This window comes from Xenopus tropicalis, chromosome 2, assembly GCF_000004195.4.
Source record: "Xenopus tropicalis strain Nigerian chromosome 2, UCB_Xtro_10.0, whole genome shotgun sequence".
Classification (NCBI taxonomy): Eukaryota; Metazoa; Chordata; class Amphibia; order Anura; family Pipidae; genus Xenopus; species Xenopus tropicalis.
Window position 1 is genome coordinate 71,465,855 of NC_030678.2, and position 23,742 is coordinate 71,489,596.

At 39.5% G+C, this 23,742-nt stretch overlaps 1 protein-coding gene across 1 annotated transcript; it reads right to left on the reverse strand.

The window, feature by feature from the left end:
• Window positions 1-12,457: 12,457 nt before the first annotated feature.
• psma5 (proteasome subunit alpha 5) lies at window positions 12,458-23,742 on the reverse strand. Its single transcript, NM_001102812.1, is given in 9 exon segments — window positions 12,458-12,689; window positions 15,461-15,547; window positions 17,501-17,603; window positions 17,701-17,759; window positions 18,420-18,527; window positions 18,675-18,742; window positions 19,993-20,119; window positions 23,061-23,127; window positions 23,603-23,742. Coding segments are annotated over 9 exon segments (726 nt in total). The 5' UTR covers window positions 23,632-23,742; the 3' UTR covers window positions 12,458-12,611.

The window sequence follows — 23,742 nt, forward strand, 5'->3', positions numbered from 1 at the left end:
AGATGGTGTATTTTTTTCTGTCAGGTTTGTTACAGTTTTGTAGCAAAATAAATCACGTCTTTTTCCACGACAAAATCATATTTCGGCACAAAAATCAACATTGTATTAAGGACCCTTTTGTGGTATATCCACCTTTCTCCTGGAGCACAGACCTCCTTAGCGAGTAATGCTAGGATTATTTTATGACTAAGTTAACGTTATTTATGCCATAATTTTTTCTATTTTAATTGTACACTGTAATTGTGCACTGTACACTTTTTGGAGTAATAAATACAACATTTTGTAAGTTTTGTCCTTTTTTCTTTAACCCATAGTGTGAAAAGCACAGACTTTAAGGGGGGGGGGGGTTAGTAAATGGCTCATTCATGGAATTGAGTTTTTGGTCGTGGTTTTTAAAAAGATAAAACCACAAATATCTGAATGTTAATATTTGAATTCAGATTTGTGGTTTTATCTTTTTTTTTTTTAATTTACTAAAAAATCAGAATTGAAAAAGCATGAATGAGAAAAGTTGCAAAAACTGCAAACTTTTTCAACTTGTCACAAAAAAACCTAACTTTTTTCCAAAAGCCAGCATCAAAAAAACAAGAAACCCTCTAAAACCGCAAAGAAAGACCTTCCAATTGTAAAAGGAACATCTGCCATTGACTTCTACATGATATCAACAGGTTTGAGCTGGTGTATTTTAGCATTCGGAGCGGTCACTGTTTTATCGCAAAAAAAATAAAATATTTTTTATACATGACACAATCAAGTTTTTGACAATAAAAAAAACCCAAACCAAAAACATTGTACTTTAATAAATGCTTCTTTAACCTTTATAAAGGCTGACGTACTGAAGAACAAAGTGCTACTAAGCTTAGGAGCAGTGTATTAGGGCTCTGGCACACGGGGAGATTAGTCGCCCGCAGCAAAACTCCCTGTTCGCGGGCGACTAATCTCCCCGAGTTGCCTACCCCTGCCACCCCACCGGCAAACATGTAAGTCGCCGGCGGGATGGCAGACGCGGCGGCGCGATTTCGCGCAAATCGTCGAAAAAGACTCGCGAGTCTTTTTCGGCGATTTCCTGAAATCGCCTCGCCGCGTCTGCCATCCCGCCGGCGACTTTCATGTTCACCGGTGGGATGGCAGGGATAGGCAACTCGGGGAGATTAGTCGCCCGCGAACAGGGAGTTTTGCCGCGGGCGACTAATCTCCCCGTGTGCCAGAGCCCTTAGGGAATAGGTATTTTACAGCTATCTAATTGTGAATAGGGGCAGCATGTTAAGCATATTGGGACTGTTTAGTGTTTCCAACCTCTGTGCAATGTGAACCAAAGATTGTGTGCTGGTGTATCTCACTTTATAAACCATACTCAGTGACATGTCACATCTGAAATGGATTTACCATGGCAATGATCTTTACAAAAACTCAGACACTGTGGGGCAGATTTACTAATCCACGAATACGAATCACGAATGGGAAAAATTCGGATTGGAAACGAAAATTTCTGAAGATCGCAAATATCCTGAAAATGCTTACGCAAAAATCGTATTACTCACGATAATATCCTATTGGCGATCCGAAAGTCACAAAATTTTCGTACTGACCATTGTTAACTGCGGCAGGGCCTCTCCGAATTTGTCACACGGGCGCGCAAAAAAGTCGGGCGAGCGCGAAAAAATCGTCAAGAATACACTCGGAGCGTTCGTATGAACGCTCCGAGCGTTCGTGTCTTAGTGAATCCCCCCGTGTTTATTTTATGATAGAAAGATAAACTGAGGCAAGGATCTGAACTCGACTAGATCCGGAAACCAGGCTCTCCTTGACCAAAATGGTAGAAGAGCCATCATTTAAGCACTGTGGTAGGAAGAGTTTAACTCTTTTACTGCCAAGCACGTATGGCATACGTGCTGGCAGTAAAAGGGCTTAAACGCCAACGACGTGTCTCATACGTCGTTGGCGTTTAAGCGCTGCCCTCTGCAGCGGCGGCATGTGCCGCCGCTGCAGAGGGCTTCTAACAATGACAGCCCCCCTGGGCAATGTGCCAGGGGGCTGTCATCAGGGTCCTGCGAGCCGATCGCTCGCAGGACCCTCCAGGAAGCAGCAGATGCGATCGCATCGCATCTGCTGCTTCCTGCTTCCTCCCTCTCCCCCAGCGCCGGCCCAAATGACGAAGGAGGCGATCGGTCTTCAGGAACAGGTAAGGACTTTTTTTTTTATTGCATTTACACACTTTTACACACTTATACACACATTTACATACATTTATACACACTTACATACATTTACACACACTTACAGCACACATTTTAGCATTTTTTTATTTTTTATTTTTTATTTTTTTTTTTTTCATTTTTCACACTTTTATACACTTATTTACACTCATATACACACTTACACACTATCACACAACTTTTACACATGTACACACATGTATACACAAACACTTTGGTTTTTTTTTGTTTTGCTTTTTTTTTTTTTTTTTTCATTTTACCACTTTGTTTTTATTTTCTTTTACCTAAAAACTGTTTATTTTGACAGCGTAACTATTGGATCAGATATTCTGGCCACTAATTACACTGTCATGTAACTTATTTTGTTGTTTCACTGATTTGCACAATTTTTGTGGTTTTATCACATTTTATCCCTATATAAGTATTCCTGATCTGTTTTTAGCGTAGCTTTGCCAGGTGTAACTTTGGTGTACAAAAATAACTTTACCTATTTTGAATTCATCAGAATGTGTACTTTCCAAAAATATATGGTTTTGTGGGGGTCACTGTATAGTTAGGGGGGGTTACTGCACATAATACACTGACAGGGGGCTCTGTGTGCAAAAGCTGAGCTGGCAGGCGAGAAATCCTTATGCGCTATTTTCATTTTGGGTTCAGTACATACCGCAGACTTTGGTATATCTATGCATATTGGGCATCAAACTGTTCAGTAGGCCTCTGGTGTTCCTATTTGGGGTGACTTGCCTTTGTACGCAAGAAATTGTGTGAGATAAATGCGGCAAATTGCAACATTTTTAGGCGATTTTCTGAAATCTCATAAAAACCGATAACTTTAGGAAAGCTTTGCGGCTTGGTACTTTGGTGTAGAAAGGACTCTTTACCCTTGTTGGATTTGTCAGAATGTGTACTTTCCAAAAATATATGGTTTTGTGGGGGTCTCTGTATAGTTAGGGGAAGTTTTGGCACATAATACACTGACAGGGGGCTCTGTGTGCAAAAGCTGAGCTGGCAGGCGAGAAAACCTTATGCGCTATTTTCATTTAGGGTTCAGTACATACTGCAGACTTTGGTATATCTATGCATATTGGGCATCAAACTGTTCAGTAGGCCTCTGGTGTTCCTATTTGGGGTGACTTGACTTTGTACGCAAGAAATTGTGTGAGATAAATGCGACAAATTGCAACATTTTTAGGCAATTTTCTGAAATGTCATAAAAACCAATAACTTTAGGAAAGCTCTGCAGATTGGTACTTTGGTGTAGAAAGGACTCTTTACCCTTGTTGGATTTGTCAGAATGTGTACTTTCCAAAAATATATGGTTTTGTGGGGGATCTCTATAGTTAGGGGAAGTTTTGGCACATAATACACTGACAGGGGGCTCTGTGTGCAAAAGCTGAGCTGGCAGGCGAGAAATCCTTATGCGCTATTTTCATTTAGGGTTCAGTACATACCGCAGACTTTGGTATATCTATGCATATTGGGCATCAAACTGTTCAGTAGGCCTCTGGTGTTCCTATTGGGGGTGATTTGCCTTTGTACGCAAGAAATTGTGTGAGATAAATGTGACAAATTGCAACATTTTTAGGCAATTTTCTGAAATGTCATAAAAACCAATAACTTTAGGAAAGCTCTGCAGATTGGTACTTTGGTGTAGAAAGGACTCTTTACCCTTGTTGGATTTGTCAGAATGTGTACTTTCCAAAAATATATGGTTTTGTGGGGGATCTGTATAGTTAGGGGAAGTTTTGGCACATAATACACTGACAGGGGGCTCTGTGTGCAAAAGCTGAGCTGGCAGGCGAGAAATCCTTATGCGCTATTTTCATTTAGGGTTCAGTACATACCGCAGACTTTGGTATATCTATGCATATTGGGCATCAAACTGTTCAGTAGGCCTCTGGTGTTCCTATTTGGGGTGACTTGCCTTTGTACGCAAGAAATTGTGTGAGATAAATGCGGCAAATTGCAACATTTTTAGGCGATTTTCTGAAATGTCATAAAAACTGATAACTTTAGGAAAGCTTTGCGGCTTGGTACTTTGGTGTAGAAAGGACTCTTTACCTTTGTTGGATTTGTCAGAATGTGTACTTTCCAAAAATATATGGTTTTGTGGGGGTCTCTGTATAGTTAGGGGAAGTTTTGGCACATAATACACTGACAGGGGGCTCTGTGTGCAAAAGCTGAGCTGGCAGGCGAGAAATCCTTATGCGCTATTTTCATTTAGGGTTCAGTACATACCGCAGACTTTGGTATATCTATGCATATTGGGCGTCAAACTGTTCAGTAGGCCTCTGGTGTTCCTATTTGGGGTGACTTGCCTTTGTACGCAAGAAATTGTGTGAGATAAATGCGGCAAATTGCAACATTTTTAGGCGATTTTCTGAAATGTCATAAAAACCAATAACTTTAGGAAAGCTCTGCAGATTGGTACTTTGGTGTAGAAAGGACTCTTTACCCTTGTTGGATTTGTCAGAATGTGTACTTTCCAAAAATATATGGTTTTGTGGGGGTCACTGTATGGTTAGGGGAAGTTTTGGCACATAATACACTGACAGGGGGCTCTGTGTGCAAAAGCTGAGCTGGCAGGCGAGAAATCCTTATGCGCTATTTTCATTTAGGGTTCAGTACATACCGCAGACTTTGGTATATCTATGCATATTGGGCATCAAACTGTTCAGTAGACCTCTGGGGTTCCTTTTTGGGGTGATTTGTCTTTATCTGATCTTTATCAAGAAATTGTGAGAGATAAATGCGGCAAATTGCAACATTTTTATGCGATTTTCGAAAATGTCATATAAATCTGCAAACTTAGGAAAGCTTTACAGCTTGGTACTTTGTAGCAATAAGAAATATTTACCCATTATAGATTCGGGGGGATGTGTATTTTCCAAAAATATATGGCTTTCTGGGGTGAATGTACTTTTTTTGTAGCATTATCCCACATAAAGGATGTAAATGTGTTGATTTTGCAGGAGCTGAAATGATAGATCATATGGGGGTATGTTCCCATTGGGGCCCCTACATGCCACATACTTAGGTAAACCTATACATATTGGGCATCAAACTGTTCAGTGGACCCCTGGCGTTCAAATTTAGGGTGTTTTATCTTGGTACCTAACACTATGTGGGAGATAAGATGCTGCAAAGTGGAAGCTTTGAGGGGATTTTTGGAAATGTCATCAAAATTGCTAACTTTAGAAAAGCTGTGCGGCTTGGTACTTTGGAGTAGAAAGACATGGGTACCCATTTTAGATTCGGGGGAATGTGTACTTTCCAAAAATATATGACTTTCTGGGGTGAGCGTACTTTTTTGTAGCTTTATCCCACATATAATGATGTAAATGTGTTGATTTTGCATGAGCTGAAATGACAGAAATGACAGTATATATGGGGGTATGTTCACATTGGGGCCCCTACATGCCACATACTTAGGTAAACCTATACATATTGGGCATCAAACTGTTCAGTGGACCCCTGGCGTTCAAATTCAGGGTGTTTTATCTTGGTACCTAATGCTATGTGGGAGATAAGATGCTTCAAAATGGAAGCTTTGAGGGGATTTTTGGAAATGTCATCAAAATTGCTAACTTTAGAAAAGCTGTGCGGCTTGGTACTTTGGAGTAGAAAGACATGGGTACCCATTTTAGATTCGGGGGAATGTGTACTTTCCAAAAATATATGGCTTTCTGGGGTGAGCGTACTTTTTTGTAGCTTTATCTCACATATAATGATGTAAATGTGTTGATTTTGCAGGAGCTGAAATGACAGAAATGACAGTATATATGGGGGTATGTTCACATTCGGGCCCCTACATGCCACATACTTGGGTAAACCTATACATATTGGGCATCAAACTGTTCAGTGGACCCCTGGTGTTCAAATTCAGGGTGTTTTATCTTGGTACCTAATGCTATGTGGGAGATAAGATGCTGCAAAGTGGAAGCTTTGAGGGGATTTTTGGAAATGTCATCAAAATTGCTAACTTTAGAAAAGCTGTGCGGCTTGGTACTTTGGAGTAGAAAGACATGGGTACCCATTTTAGATTCGGGGGAATGTGTACTTTCCAAAAATATATGACTTTCTGGGTTGAGCGTACTTTTTTGTAGCTTTATCCCACATATAATGATGTAAATGTGTTGATTTTGCAGGAGCTGAAATGACAGAAATGACAGTATATATGGGGGTATGTTCACATTGGGGCCCCTACATGCCACATACTTAGGTAAACCTATACATATTGGGCATCAAACTGTTCAGTGGACCCCTGGCGTTCAAATTCAGGGTGTTTTATCTTGGTACCTAATGCTGTGTGGGAGATAAGATGCTTCAAAATGGAAGCTTTGAGGGGATTTTTGGAAATGTCATCAAAATTGCTAACTTTAGAAAAGCTGTGCGGCTTGGTACTTTGGAGTAGAAAGACATGGGTACCCATTTTAGATTCGGGGGAATGTGTACTTTCCAAAAATATATGGCTTTCTGGGGTGAGCGTACTTTTTTGTAGCTTTATCTCACATATAATGATGTAAATGTGTTGATTTTGCAGGAGCTGAAATGACAGAAATGACAGTATATATGGGGGTATGTTCACATTCGGGCCCCTACATGCCACATACTTGGGTAAACCTATACATATTGGGCATCAAACTGTTCAGTGGACCCCTGGTGTTCAAATTCAGGGTGTTTTATCTTGGTACCTAATGCTATGTGGGAGATAAGATGCTTCAAAGTGGAAGCTTTGAGGGGATTTTTGGAAATGTCATCAAAATTGCTAACTTTAGAAAAGCTGTGCGGCTTGGTACTTTGGAGTAGAAAGACATGGGTACCCATTTTAGATTCGGGGGAATGTGTACTTTCCAAAAATATATGACTTTCTGGGGTGAGCGTACTTTTTTGTAGCTTTATCCCACATATAATGATGTAAATGTGTTGATTTTGCAGGAGCTGAAATGACAGAAATGACAGTTCATATGGGGGTATGTTCACATTGGGGCCCCTACATGCCACATACTTAGGTAAACCTATACATATTGGGCATCAAACTGTTCAGTGGACCCCTGGCGTTCAAATTCAGGGTGTTTTATCTTGGTACCTAATGCTATGTGGGAGATAAGATGCTTCAAAGTGGAAGCTTTGAGGGGATTTTTGGAAATGTCATCAAAATTGCTAACTTTAGAAAAGCTGTGCGGCTTGGTACTTTGGAGTAGAAAGACATAGGTACCCATTTTAGATTCGGGGGAATGTGTACTTTCCAAAAATATATGACTTTCTGGGGTGAGCATACTTTTTACTAGCTTTATCCCACATATAATGATGTAAATGTGTTGATTTTGCAGAAGCTGAAATGACAGAAATGACAGTATATATGGGGGTATGTTCACATTCGGGCCCCTACATGCCACATACTTGGGTAAACCTATACATATTGGGCATCAAACTGTTCAGTGGACCCCTGGTGTTCAAATTCAGGGTGTTTTATCTTGGTACCTAATGCTATGTGGGAGATAAGATGCTTCAAAATGGAAGCTTTGAGGGGATTTTTGGAAATGTCATCAAAATTGCTAACTTTAGAAAAGCTGTGCGGCTTGGTACTTTGGAGTAGAAAGACATGGGTACCCATTTTAGATTCGGGGGAATGTGTACTTTCCAAAAATATATGACTTTCTGGGGTGAGCGTACTTTTTTGTAGCTTTATCCCACATATAATAATGTAAATGTGTTGATTTTGCAGGAGCTGAAATGACAGAAATGACATTTCATATGGGGGTATGTTCACATTGGGGCCCCTACATGCCACATACTTAGGTAAACCTATACATATTGGGCATCAAACTGTTCAGTGGACCCCTGGCGTTCAAATTCAGGGTGTTTTATCTTGGTACCTAATGCTATGTGGGAGATAAGATGCTTCAAAGTGGAAGCTTTGAGGGGATTTTTGGAAATGTCATCAAAATTGCTAACTTTAGAAAAGCTGTGCGGCTTGGTACTTTGGAGTAGAAAGACATGGGTACCCATTTTAGATTCGGGGGAATGTGTACTTTCCAAAAATATATGACTTTCTGGGGTGAGCGTACTTTTTACTAGCTTCATCCCACATATAATGATGTAAATGTGTTGATTTTGCAGAAGCTGAAATGACAGAAATGACAGTTCATATGGGGGTATGTTCACATTGGGGCCCCTACATGCCACATACTTAGGTAAACCTATACATATTGGGCATCAAACTGTTCAGTGGACCCCAGGCATTCATATTTAGGGTGTTTTATTTGGTTACTTTATGACCTGTAGGAGATAAGATACTATAGACTAGAAGCTTTGAAGCGATTTTTAAAAAAAATCACAAATTTTGATAAAAACCAATAACTTTAGGAAAGCATTGCGACTTGATAGTTTGGAGTAGACAGACAGTTGTGCCTATTCTGTATTCCCCAGAATCTGTTCTTTCCAAAAATGTACAATTTTCTGGGATAAACCTTCTGTTAGTGGAATTTTGGCCTTGAAATCCAAAGTATGCAGTTTTTTTGGAGCAGTGCTTTGGGAATTTGGTAGTGTACTGCTGGGAGTTTTTGACCTATACAAGTGAGAAATCTCCATAAAACTATATATATTTGGTATTGGCACGTTCAGGAGACATGGGACTTTCCAAATCAGTTGTATATTCGTGCATAAAATAATTTTTGTTTCTAGTATGTGTGATTATATTATGGAAAATTTGATTTTTTTTGCATTTTTAGACATTTAGAAGCCTATATCTTGTTACAGAATTGGAATTACACAAAAATTCTACCATATTTTGAAAGCTTAGGTTGTTCTGAAAAAAACGATATATTGTTTTCCTTGGTAAACTAAAAGTCCCCCCGAGGAAAGGCCCCTAAAGTGAAACAGTGCAAAATGTTCAAAAACTGTCTGGCAATACAAGTTCCGCTTTGACCAAAATGGCTGGCAGTAAAAGGGTTAAAACAGTTATATTGTGTAATCACATTTTCGCCTTTTTTGCCCAATTATAAGATAAAGCAGTTTGCAAGTTAGTGCAAGGTAAAAGGAGCAGTATTGAGGATGCAACACAGTTCTGTACTTTACTGCTGTCATAGGGCAGGTGTTAACTAAACGGCCCAGCAGCACTTTGTGCCTGCTGTTGCTCCATAAATTGCACATCTGAATAGGTGAGAGGCAGGATAGGGGATGCTATGCGTCTTAGCAGCCAATCCCTCATAAACGCAGAGGAGCTAAACGCAGAGGAGCTAAACGCAGGCAGCCAGAGTACATAAATGACCCTTTTTGCCAGTTTATTAAAGGGCTGTTGTATTCAAATTCATGTATAGGTTTTACAGAGGTCATTAAAGAAACTCTAATAAAGATAAACTGCACAGCCTCTTTAATAAAATCAGAACAAAGAACATTGTAAACTGCACCTTACCATATATTCATTAGTAACTGACAGGGCAGAATCTGCTTAGCAAAATGCGACAATCCAAACCATTTAGATATGGTAGGATGGAGCACGCCAGGACTACTGTGATAGTAAAAATAAAATATTTATCCTATCACAGTAGTCCTGGCGTGCTCCATCCTACCATATCTATTTTTGTAGTTTCGTATTACGCCTGGATCGGGGGCGTTCTTTGGATGTGTCAGCACGGGACACTGTATACGCGGGACCTATCCTGGTGAGTGCTCCCTGCCTTCTGTATTTAGTAATCCAAACCATTTAGCCTGACTATTTTTATTTTTTTTTAAATGGATTCGGTTTAGCTGTGATATGAATGTGAAACACCATGTTACAGAACTACAACTAAAGTTGAATGCCATGGCAGGCTGCTGGAATGTGTAGTGTATAATCAGTTGGATAGTAACAGAGTTTTCAGAGGAGGAGAAAACCCAAGCTGGTACCCAAATGGGTACATCAAAACTAAAACAAAAAGTTTTGGTACAAAAGAAGCAGTAGTGGAGAAAAAGTTGAGACGCTAGTATTTAACATGTTACAGAGCTCAGATCTTCTCTATTAAAACCTACTGTAGTACTAAATAAGAGAACACTGCCAAGTCGTTCCAGACAGCGTGCTTGGGGCAGAAGAACAATATAAGAATAATATCCTAAACAAGAAGTAGCTAAGCTTAGTTATGATAGAAGACTTAAAGGACATGTAAACCCCACACACAAAAATGTAATCAGTGAACAGCCTCTTTGAAATCTTTCAATACCTGCCACTCTGGTTGTCCAGAGGTTAATAGTTAGGTTGCAGTATCCCCTTAATCACTTAGATTTCCTTCTCCTTCTGTAACCCACTCGGCCCCCTCCCTCAGGAATTTGCTTTGACTTGGCTTGTGGGCATGCTCAGTTGTTCTAAGGTTAGATTACTAAACACGCCTTCCAGTCCAGCAACCAGTTAACAGATGGCACTGCCGTTTCCAATAGAAACTCAGCTCTAGCGGTCTGCTTCAATTTTTTCCTCCTAACTTTCGCTCCTGAGCTGTGCTCAAACAAAGAACAACTTTAAGGCCGATGACAAACGCTTGCTGAGAATACTCTCAGCTACTGTTGACTTCCCCTACCTTGTGCCTGCACCTGAATGAATGAAATACACTCTAGTGCAGGCACATGTAGCCAATATACACCAAAAAACGCAAGACTTCGTAATTCGGTGGATATCGGCTACATGTGCCTGCACCCGGGCATATTTCATTCATTCGGGTGCAGGCACAGGAAGGAGCATATGGCGATATTTCCAGCAAGCATTTTTCCGCTTGCCGAAAATATACGCCATGCGCTGTGTGGCATCAGCCTTTTCAAAGACAATGCTGCCTGTGTGAGCCTGCATTGTTGATGAAATGTATGCTGAATAAGGGTCTGTGTGTGTATGCGGTTTGCAGATTTAAATGTATCTGATTATGTATCAGAGGAAATATTGCCACCAGGTGAAAGCTGCTATTTGTTCTAGGAAAATGTGATGGTGCTGGCAAATGGAAGGGATATATGCAGTACAAATGATGCCAACTTATATACACTGTAGGCAAATATTGGCTTACATGTCCTTTAAGGCACACAGGATAAGGATCTACTCTTCACTGCTCTAGTTGTTATGCAGTGGAAATACGGTCACCAATTATAGAATTAGGATATCACACATGCACATTTGGTCTACAACCTGAGCTATATTTCTCTGTGAATATATACAGCCTGCTTATTTTAATTTTCTATGTTTTAGAAAGGCGATGAAATGCAGGCTTTTGTTAGGCACACATGTATATCCGGCCAGTCATTACAAGCCCTCTGGAGAAAGGTAACAATGTTTTGATTAGAACAGCATTGGAACACACTGACAATAAGTCAAAGCAATAAAAATTGTTCCATGGAAGGGAAATTTAGTTAAAAGTAAAATAAAAAAAAAAATAAAAAAGCTGCTGCATGACATTTTTGCACTTAAAATGAAGTTCCACCCACAATGCATTCCACTACTATTAATCCTTACTTATTATGAGCACTGAAATTCTGAATTAATAAAAATTGCCTGTTTTTTTCTTAGTGAATGAGTTAATATTTCCACATTTTTAAGAAACCTTAAAATTATTCTTTGAAAATGAGTAAATATCAACCTTTTTTTAATTTGGAAAAAATATTTCACACTTGCAGTTATATGTTGTGTGCAGGATACTATCCTGAGTTCAATCCCAGCCAGGGCACTATCTGCAAAGAGTTTGTTGTGATGGTCTCCCTGTGCCTGTGGGTTTCCTCTGGGTACTCCGGTTCGCTTCCACATTTCAAAAACATACAGGCAAGTTAATTTGGCTTCTGACTAAACTGACCATAGTGTGTGTAAATACAATAGGAACCTTAGATTGTGAGCTCTGGGGCAGGAAATGATGTGAATGATGAATAATCTCTGTAAAGCACTGCGGAAATGTGTTTGTTAGTCAGCAATAAAGCATTTCGCAGCAGTATTTCTGCATTAGAGTGCTCTCCTTATATATTAATTTCTACGTGGTACACTGTCTGACCTACAGGCGAGGATTGATGCACATTAATCTTTTATTTGGAATCTCTAAAACTTAACTGCTATGGAAATGTGTTGGCCCTATATAAATAACAGGAAATAAAAATAAATAAATGTTCTCTGCTTTGCCAAGAGTAATGTTTACAATATGACGAAGCCATGTTTCTTGACTACTACATGCCCGAAATGATGCAGAGAAAAAAACAACTCATCCTTTGCACAACAAATCTGTAATCATTTCTAAACTACATTACAGTAGAAAACTGTTTATTTTCAGTAACTTTCTCAAAGTTGCATCTATATACAGACATGTTTAGATTTAAAAAAGAAAAACAAACAAACAACTGGAGAAAGCCAAAGTCTGGGAGCTGTGGTCAGAACTGTTGTGGTGAATCTAGTTAGGTTTAGATGTCCTTAATAACTTCTTCTAGCTCTTCTTTACAGTACATGTGAAACTTCTTTCCAGGTTCTATCGTGGCAAGCTGTGGAAAGATAAAAGGGGAGTGTCGGTTGAGGAGAACATTAAGCAGGGGGGTCTGTATGGGGAGGGGGGGGGGAACAGCTGCTGTGAGTTTGATATATGTCAGCAAGGAATCTCTGCCCCTGCAATAGCCCAAATATAGCCACATGACCCCAAAATAGCATTTGGGACAGGTCCCCCAAACCTCCTGTTCAGTGAGAGGATCTGATCCTTAAGCACCATGCTGGGGAACAGTGCCAAGATTCCCAGAGCAAGAATATGCATCCATTTCCTCAAGAATCCAGGAAGAAGAAACACACACACATCTATATATAAGTCTATAACTAGATTGAAAGCACACTTATATTAAAGGGACATTATCACATTTATTTGAAAGTGTTATACAAGACAGCCATAAAAATTATAGATGTATAAAATAATGTATTTATGATATAGAAAAATTAGCACATATTAAAGACAGCATAGCATAACTGAATATCATTAAGTTTATTTATAAAAGATTATCTTTTTGCCTACACAAAGAAGTGTTCAGATATATATGCAATTTGTATAATCCGAAATGTAATTAAAGGAACATTAACACTAAACAATGAAAGCGTTTTAAAGTAATTAAAACTGATGCCCTGCACTGGTAAAACTGGTGTGTTTGATACAGAACCCCTACTATAGTTTATATCAGGGGTCTCAAACTCGCGGCCCGCAGGCCATTTGCGGCCCTCGGTACAATATTTTGTGGCCCGTGCCAAGACCGAATGAATGGATCGCGATTTTTATTGTGATTCAAGGGATAATGCAAGGCACGGCAGGCGGGAGCTGCTGATTGCGGAAATGACGTTATGCCATCATAACAGTAATTATGGGAAGACGTTCTGCGTGCACAATTAGCTGCTAAGGAGCTAATTGTGCACACAGAACGTCTTCCCATAATAACTGTTATGATGGCATAACGTCATTTCCGCAATCAGCAGCTCCCGCCCGCCATGCCTTGCATTATCCCTTGAAAGCCAATTAGAATTAGAACAGACACAAGGACTTTTTTTTGTGAAATCCCTTATGCGGCCCAGCCTCATCTTGACTTTGCCTCCTGCGGCCCCCCAGGTAAATTGAGTTTGAGCCCCCTGGTTTATATAAATAAGCTGCTGTGTAGCCATGGGGGCAGCCATTAAAGCTGAAAAAAGTAGAAAAGGCACAGACCACTTAATATATAAAAGATACTCTGTAGAATATCATGGGGTTTTATCTGTTATATGCTAAGTAACCTGTGCCTTTTCTCCATTTATCCAGCAGCTTTGTTTATATAAACTACAGTAAGGATTTGAAGCAAACATACAATTTTTACCCAGCAGAGCAAAAGAACATAATGTTTTAATTAATGTTATACTCTCTAATTTTTTGGTGTTACTGTTCCTTTACGTAGTAGTAAGCACTTTTGGATGAAAAGCCCAATACAAGCAGGGATTCTTGTTTGTGAACTTCTACACCACCCAAAACATGCCATGTAAGTCATCAGCAATCATTCTATTAGGGTTTAAAAATATGTTTACGGGACAAGGGAATCCATGATGGATTTCCTTACATGTAGACAATAAACTTATCTGTAGAAGAAATGTCAGTTTTAGGTGCTTTACCACCCATGATCAGGGCCGGATTTCTCTTCTGGGAGCCCCGAGGCCGCCCCTGCTGGCATGCCGCGCCTAAACTTCTGCCACCCTAGGCCCGGGCCTTTGTGGCCTCTCCACAAATCCGGGCCTGCCCATGTTTTTTGTAACTCAGGCATCTTGTCCCTCATTGCCTACTAGTAGCTTTCTAAAAGCATGAGTTAAAGCACCTGTCACATGGAAACGTCGAAGTTCAGAGTGCTTTCAAGGCATTCGCCATAGACACTGCAGTAATTTAGGGATGTTGATTCATTAAGAAACAGCACATGGGAAAAAAAAACTATTGACAGTATGAAGTGGAAAATTTACTTTACCAATTGAAAGAAAAGCTTGATTTACCAAGATTTTGGAAAGAAATAAAAAGGAAATATTAAAAAAAAACAACACTATACCAAACTAATTAATAAAGATGTTGACAACAAAACACACTGCTATGAACTACATAAGCCCAAATTAAAAGCACCATTAAAGCAAATTTAGTAAACGTGATTAAAGTGTAGCTTTAAAGTAATACTGTCATGGGATATAATTTTTTTTCCCAAAAGGCATCAGTTAATCCTGCACTGAAATCTATTTTTCAAAAACGCAAACAATTTTTTTTTTTTTTAAATTTCACATGGGGATAGCAATATTATTCATTTCCCAGGGTGCTACAGTCATGTGACTTGTGCTCTGGTAAACTTCAGTCACACATTACTGCTGAGCTGCAAGTTGGAGCGATATCACCACCCTCCCAGCAGTACAATAGGAAGGTAGCAAGATAGCAGCTCCCAGTATGTATCAGAATAGCACTCAATAGTAAGAAATCCAAGAGTAAAAGAAACAACAGATTATACTGTAAACAGTATAATTTAGAAATGAAAAGTACACCATAAAAATCATTACAGAATCCCTTTAAGTCCAACACTGCAGTCTTCTGCTCATTTTCAAAGAAAATCAGAAAGTTTTAAAGTAACAGTTTAGTTAGAAGAACCATTACATAGAAGTAGTGATGTATAATACTAACATAACATAAATATAAGTTAAAGATAAACATCAGTGAATCAAGCTCATGGTGGGAAGTGTCATTATATCCATTTAATCCACAATATTAAGAAAACAAATTATTAAGTACCTCAATGTTTGTTGCATTCAGTTTTTCCTCCATCACTTGCTTCAGAATAGTGAGAGAAGATTTAATTGCTTCCTTCAGTGTCATGGACTGTTACGAACAACAAAAGAATGTACACAAATAATTCACACACACAAACATACGTATGTCATATATGAATATTGGATAGAAGCTTCATCTCATTACAGGAAGAAACCTTCTAAATGGTTTGCTTTACATTTTAGGGCTATGGCAGACAAGGAGATAAATTTCCTCTACCGCAGGCAACTAATCTCCTCCAAATGCCTTTCTACTGACAATAAAACATTTTGAGGTCACCTGAAGTTGCCAAGTGATGCATTACCCCCAGTGGGAAGGCATTTGGAGATGATTTATCTCCTTGTCTGTCATTGCACTTAAGGGCAATGGCCCATAGGGAAAATTAGTCACCTGCAGTTAATCTCAGTTTACATGGGTAATTAATTTCTCCAAAATCTGCATTTTCTGAAGTCACACAAAGTTTCCTGGAAGAAACTTCCTGTGACTTTAGAAAACAAACAAACACTTGTGCCTTCCCACTGGCAATTCACTTTATTGCCAGTGGGAAGGCATTTCAGGGACACTAGTTGCCCACTGTAGCAGAGATTAACTGTAGGTGACTAATCTCCCTTTGGGCCATTCCCCTAATAAGACTTAAAGCATTGAGCTCCACGTTGCCGAAAAGACCCTTATATCTACAAAACCACAGTTCCCAAAGCATTTCAGATAATATCCAGATATTTCAACTTCCAGATATCACCACATATCAACTTCCTACTGTGGAGGAGATCCTCTTCTCAGCAATCTGCTTTGTGTCCCTGTTGGTTATTTGTAAAGTAAGCTCTTATACATTGTCTAGACCAGTGCTGTCCAACTTCTGTGGTACAGAGGGACGGAATTTTTCCAGCCTACATGGTGGAGGGCCGATAATGGAAGCCAGTTTTGACCACTCCCCATTTTTAAACCACACCCGTGTTATCACATGACCATACCCATATTATTGGTGGTAGTACAGCAAAAACCTGCCATACTCTGCCTTCCCCAACCCTGCCTGTGTGTGCCATACTCTGCCTGCCCTATGCTGTCTGTGTGTGCCATACTCTACCTGCCCTATGCTGTCTGTGTGTGCCATACTCTACCTGCCCTATGCTGCCTGCGTGTGCTATACTCTGCCTTCCCTACCCTGCCTGTGTGTGCCATACTGTCTGCCCTACCATGCCTGTGTGTGCCATACTCTGCCTGCCCTACCATGCCTGTGTGTGCCATACTCTGCCTGCCCTATGCTGCCTGTGTGTATGACACACACAGGCAGCATAGGGAAGGCAGAGTATAGCACACACAGGCAGCATACAGTGACACAATGCTGGCACTGCTCCTACAGTCTGCACAATAACTATATATTAAAAAAAACCTTTTAATTGCAGTACCACCTCAGTATATGTTCCTTTTGTAGTGTGCAGGGTTTATTCGTGGGTTTCTACTGCTCTGAGGTGTGAACAGGAGAACAATGTGGGTGATTACAGCCTGAGGTGTGAACAATGCATTGGGTGAACAAAAGGTGTGAACAACACAGGGGAATACATTTTTAAACAATACAGGGGGATTACAGCCTGAATCTGAGGTGTGAGCAATGCAGGGGGGCAGTTAATCTCAGTACTGATACTATTTAAATCTTACACAAAGGTAAACCATCAAAGCAGCCACACAGAGGGGGGTCGCGGGCTGCCAGATGGACAGCACTGGTCTAGACAATGGGAGCACATACCAGTGATGTATTTGACCTGTCAATCAAAATCTGACTGACACCTGAATAAAAAGACAGATTGCTAAAAGGGGGATTCTGAAGAGTAAAGAAGAAAAAATAATCTCAAATGAGGATTAAGTTAAAGGGGCTTTTGTTTTTTTAAAAACACAGAATAATTGGTTTCCAGAACCTGTATCCCATATCTATATAAGCCTTTAAAGCATGAATTGACATTTGCTATCTGCTTACAAATATTATTGTTAAGATACCAGTTCTCTCACCTTGTGATATACCTCCTGCAAAGAACTCTGGGCTCCCTCAGATGCAGAGCCAATGGCGCGGGCATCACACTGAACAAAAGTCCCAGATGGATCCATATGGAATCTACAAGACATATTAAAAATAAATGCATAATGCAGTTGCAGCTCACTATGGTGAAAGTATACATATATTAAAAGCCCTTTCTAACCAGAATACTTACAGTTGAGGTCCCTTCTCATCTGCTCCGCCAAAAAGCAATGCCACACCAAATGGACGACTCTAAAATTTAGAAGAGGAATGAGAAACAATTGTAAAACATTATACAAAAACATTACAATATCTGGCAGATATACAATTACAGAGAGGAAGGAACTGTGCACCAAACAAGGAGGCAAATATTTCAAGAACAAAGAAAGGAAAATGTCAGGGATGCACGGAATCCACTATTTTTGTGTTTGGCTGAACCCTGAATCCTTTGTAAAAGATTTGGCTGAATACAAAACCAAATCAGAACTTTAATATGCAAACTAGGCTATGGAAAGGTTAAATAAAAAGTAAATGCAAAGGATGAGCTTCCTTTTTTTTTTTTTTTTACTACCGTGTTAACGTGACCAAAAGTCACGTGATTTTAAGGATTTGGTTTGGCCAGGCACTTGGATTTGGCCAAATCTGAATTCTGCCAAAAAAAGGCAGAATCTTGGCTGTATCCCAAACCAAATCCTGGATTCAGTGCATCCCTAGAAAAAGTACTATCTAGTGAGCCAGGAAATTCTACAGCAAAGAAGTGCATAAACACTAAGGGGTAAAGCAGAAGAAATTAAAGTGTATGTGGCAAATGCAAAGAGGAAACTATATTAACTATAAAGTTAATTATTACAACACATCAGCATATAAATTTGGGAAGGATATAAATTCATATTTGTTACTTGCAAAGCTTACCATTGCCCCAGGGTCAGCATCCTCCTCTCCAAACTGCAGTGCAAGGTTGGAAACAGCTTGTGTAACACTTTCCACTGTCATGGTCTCATTGTATGTAAACCAGTGATTCTGCATAAAGCAACAAGAGAGATGCTAAAATAATTTCATATTTTGCTTTTTAACACCATCCCCTCAAAAAGCATAAAACTAGCACTTAATATATTTTTATTTAACCAAAATATCATCATGTTAAAAAAAAGTTCTTTCTTCAGGTACCTGTGTCTCCACCCGGGCTTTGTCAATCAAAGTTTTTGCATCTGCTATTAATCCACTCATGGCGCAACCTACGAATTGGAATAGGGATTATGAGAATAGATTTCCCATCTTCTAAGCAGCCCAATTAAAATTAACTGTAGACAGTGATATTAGGAGACACCATGCAATATGACACAACAATAATATATGCCGTTGTTTATTTTGTGTGGCTGTTGAACTGCTGCCTTTTTCCAGCTTCACATTTAAAATGCAATACAGTTGTTGGGAATAAGAATCAAGATTCTTTAAAAAAAAATGTTAAATATGATTATATACAAAAAAAACCCTTTAATTTAAAAAAACTTGATTGCATAAAATCAACTAAGTACAGTGAAACATATCTGAATTACTATTGAAAACTTTAACTGAAAAACATCTTAAATGGTGCTATTGCAACTCCAATTGACTTACTAAATGAACTTGCCAGCTCTTAGATGCCAACTTTTTCTTTTTGAGGTTTCAAGTTTTTTAAACTCAGTCTTGAAAATTTGAGCCTTAGAAACTTACATTGGCGTTCACAATTTTTGCAGAACAAAATTTAGCTGAAGTGTTTATTAAAAACCATCAATAAAGTTGAATCTAAATGAATCTGCAGAAAATGTGTGGTTTTAAAGGGGTAGTATACTGCCTTTATCAACAAGCATTTCTGAAAATATCTTTTGTTTTTCAAATAAACTATCTTCAGTTGTTTTTTTTTTTTTTTTTTTTTAAATATACAGACAATGAAAATGCAACCATAACCACTTTTCTGATTCTGCTAAATCATTGTTTGAGGAATAGTAGTAGGTAACAAAACAAAAAGGTCCACAGATAAATCCTCTGTATAATGACATAAAAAACAAACAAAGGCTGCAGCTGAAGGCTAATGCCAGCCCACTGGGGGAACAAAAGGCAATTACTACCCAACACGACCCTTAGCAGTGTCAGAAAAGGCATCCGCCTGTCACTGTATTCACAGGTCTATTTCAGACAGAAATGTGCAGATTTGGAGAAACCGCCTGGTCTGGCATGTCTTAGACTAATGGCATGTGACATTTTTTCAGCAAACAGAAGAAACAGTAATTCAGCCCATACACACAAGCACTTTCTGTACATATTTTAGGTTTACTTTGCTCATTTTAAGATTGTTCTTGATAATATCACTTTCATCCTTACCATAGTGGTTACCAATCCTGAGAAACCAGCAGCTGGCATACTTAAGTAGACAACAGGTGTTATGACAGGCTGTGCCTTATGGTCACTAGATATATGCCCAAAAAAGAAAAATTTGCAATGTTACCTATGTGAGCATCAATTTCCACTATTTTTTCAATGCTACTAGGCTCCATCAGTGGGGAAGTAATCCTCTTCTCAACTGCCAGACATACCCCCTCTGAAGTCTGGATTCCTATTGCTGTTGAACCAAGCTGTAAATAATAGAAAAAAAGTAATACAAAAGTTGCTCCCATAAAAGGACATTAATTCAATCTGCAAACAGCTAACAATCCCACTTCACAGCTCTTTATATTGAGCATCACTACAGGGGGTGCAGGGCCATCATGGCTGTGTATTCCCTATGGTTTAGGAGGGGGGTTCCAGTGCTGGGGACCCCTAGTTAATCACCATCTCAAGCTGCAGGCATACCTTCAGTTGCCCTTAAGTCTCCCCATATTTCTCACATTCAGATGATCAGAAGCCAAACAGGAAGAAAAAACGCCGAGCTGTGTAAAGAAAGTTACCATAATGCCTCACTCCTGCACCAAGACCCAGACCAAGTGAACATGCTCAGTTAGTAAGACTATGGGGCCCATTTACTTAATCACGAACGGGCCGAATGCGTCTGATTGCGTTTTTTTCGTAATGATCGTTTTTTTGCGCTTTTTCGGATAATTGTCGCAACTTTTTCGTTGCCATTCCGAATGTTGCGCAAAATCTGGCGATTTTTTCGTAGCGTTACTACTTGCGCGAAAAGTCGCGACTTTTTCGCAGCTTTCGCACAGAGTACGAAAGATTTGGATTCATTCAAGCTTCAGTATGGTGACTTTTCTTGGGCCAGGTTGGAGCTGCAGGGTGCCATTGAGTCCTATGGGAGGCTTCCAAAATCATGCCAAGTCTGAAAGTTTCGCCCGCCGCTTACGAGCGCTCAATACGAAAAAGTCGCGACAAGATACGAGCGCATCGTAATGGCTATGAAAAACTCGGGTTTTTTCGCGCAAATCGTATTGGTAACGAAAAAGTCGCGACAATTTCCGAAAAGTCGTAAAGGCGCCGAAAATTCGCAAAAAATACGAAAAACTCGCAAAATGTTCGTTTTCCAATCGGAATTTTTTCATTTCGGATTCGAATTCGTGTCTTAGTAAATGTGCCCCTATGAGTCAGCTTCCTGCTGATTGCCTCAGATCCACATTCCTAAGGGGGGGAGTGAGTTCTTAGCATTCTCTGTGGGGGGGAGCAGGAGAGAGCAGAGAGCTGCATGTCTCTGGCACATGAATTACAGACACAACAAATCTTTTGACAGAGAAGTCAGTGCAGCATTTCTGTGCTTATGGCGGTATTTACATAGACCTTTCTGATAAAGCTTACTTAGTTTTCACCTTTCTTTCTCCTTTAATTAGTATCTCCAGGCAGAATTCTAAGTATAAAATCAGTTTTATTGAAGCACGATCAGACAATTGACAAAGGGTGATTCCTTGTGAGTTTCTTTTGGACACACTCTTTCTGAATTTGTTCTTGACCACTAGTTAATGTTTGCCTCTCCTTCAACCTATTAAGCCTACACTCAAATAATTCCTACTCCACTTTAAGATTTTTCCAAAGTAAAGATAGAAGTCTGAATGACACAATGTTCAGGTAAGGGTTTGTGTGCTTATGGTACACGCTGCAATACAATGGCAATTGGCCACACCAGAGTTGTTTTTGCACCTCCTTAAAATCCTTCATAAAGATATGGGATCCATTATACAGAAACCCATTATTCAGAAAGCTAAGGCTAATTAGGCAAACAATTCTTCACTTTTACAAATTTGCTTTTTCTCTGTAACAGTACCTTGTACTTAAAGGATTAGTAATTCTTTCATCATAAAAGCCCCTAAAAAGCCTTTATATTGACCCAAAACTAACATACCTTTCTCCCTGCACCCAGTTTCCTGTAGACTATCAGAAGCAGTTCAACTTCAGCTCTTGGCTATTCCTCGCCTAGCGTAAAGCTCCACTCTTTTTTCTTTGTTGAGCTCTCCTCTCTCTGACTGTGAAGATGGTCAAAGAGGTGTCTTCTGCACATGTCTGATTTCCATTGGAGCAGAGGCAGCAAGCATGCACAGTAGACACCTCTTCTTCTGCATAGTCAGAAAGAGAAGGAGAGTTCAGCTAAAGGAGTGGAGCCTTATGCTAGACTAAAAAGTAGATGAGAGAGCTAAAGTAGAGCTGCTTGCGATACAGAATTTACATGAGACTAAATGCAGGGAGAAAGGTATGATATTCTGGCCACTATTTAGAATCATTTTAGAGATAGAAAAAAGGTTGAATTGTTAAATGACATGCATATCATAAGTGAAAATCACTCTTATTTTGTAGGCAATAAATAATATATGTGTCAGCTTTCATTCTGGGCTAATCATCATTAACTGCAAAAATGGCAAATAATTTATTGGGCCAACTCATAGATCCACTGTGGTCCCCATCTGTTTCAAATGTGGGGTGGGTGTGCCCTAACAGTCCCTTCAGAAGAACAGTGGAGCATTCACACCAAGCACCCCCGTGCAGCCTGGAAAATGATTAAGCATGAAGTAAAAAGATGGGTGGAACGAGTTGGGTTTTTGGAGAAATTTTTCAATAGACCAGCCTGAAACAACTATTTTTTATGGACATTCCTTCTATATATTAGATATATATATTAGAGACTCCTCATCTAGAAAACCCCAAATCCCAAGCAAAGAACCCTGTATTTCCATTCAGGGGACACGACATTTAAGTAAGCACTCTATAACTTTGTACGAAGCATTTTGTCCAGTGGATGACTGGTCCCTTTTCATATTATTGGAATAATGGCAGGTGGGGTGTTTTTTCACCAAATATCTGCAGTGGACAAAATGGCCCATGTTCCATAAATCTAAAAGAAGAAAGTGGTTTGTAAGCAATAACTTTAGAGTAGTACACAAATATTCTATGTTGTTCATTACACTTGCCAAAGGCTACTATATGTAAATAGTCTGTTTAATAAGCAGAAAAATAAACAATTCATTTACTATGCATAAGCGGTGGACGGCCTATGGTTGAAAGAATTATTCTATAAAGAAAATCAATGCTGTAACTTTTACTTGTGCAGGCCATGTACATACTTTCACTTTCTGTTCTAAGCAGTAGAATTACCTTTATGGCTTCAATTGCGTACTCAACTTGGAAAAGTCGGCCCTCAGGAGAGAATGTGTTGACCCCCCTGAAAACAACAAGAAAGAGAACTTACAAACACCTGTCACTGACACAGTTTATCTTTAATACTCCCAAAACCAAAATGCATACGGTTGGCCTGCCAGGCTGCACCCACCAGTGATGCTGCACATTCACAAGCAAATACTGCAAAACCGGAAGAAAGACAAAGAACCGATGCCTTTTTTAAAAAAAAACTAATATATATTGAGATTAGTTTGGCACTAAACTCTCAGGTATTCCACAAAAAAACCTCAATACAGAGGCTGGCTTTTTGTCAGGACGGCTTATATTTTAACTGTGTATATAATAAATAATAATAAGCTTAAGACGGCTACAGCACCTTTAACCTCACATATAATGTATTCTGGTCATAACATGGCAGAAACACAATTTAATTATGTTTCTGTCAATTAAACCAGGCCCAGAGTTCCCACATGACTCAGCATGGCAGGGCTTTTTCTTTTCTTTCCACAAACTCTTACCTGTCATACTCGGAGCGGGTTAGAAACATGCTTCCAGGCACAATGGAAGACACCACTCTCTTCAAGTAACGATACACAAGACCGGTAGAATACAGCGAAACGGCAAAACCACCGGGACAGCAATTACCGGTTTACACAGC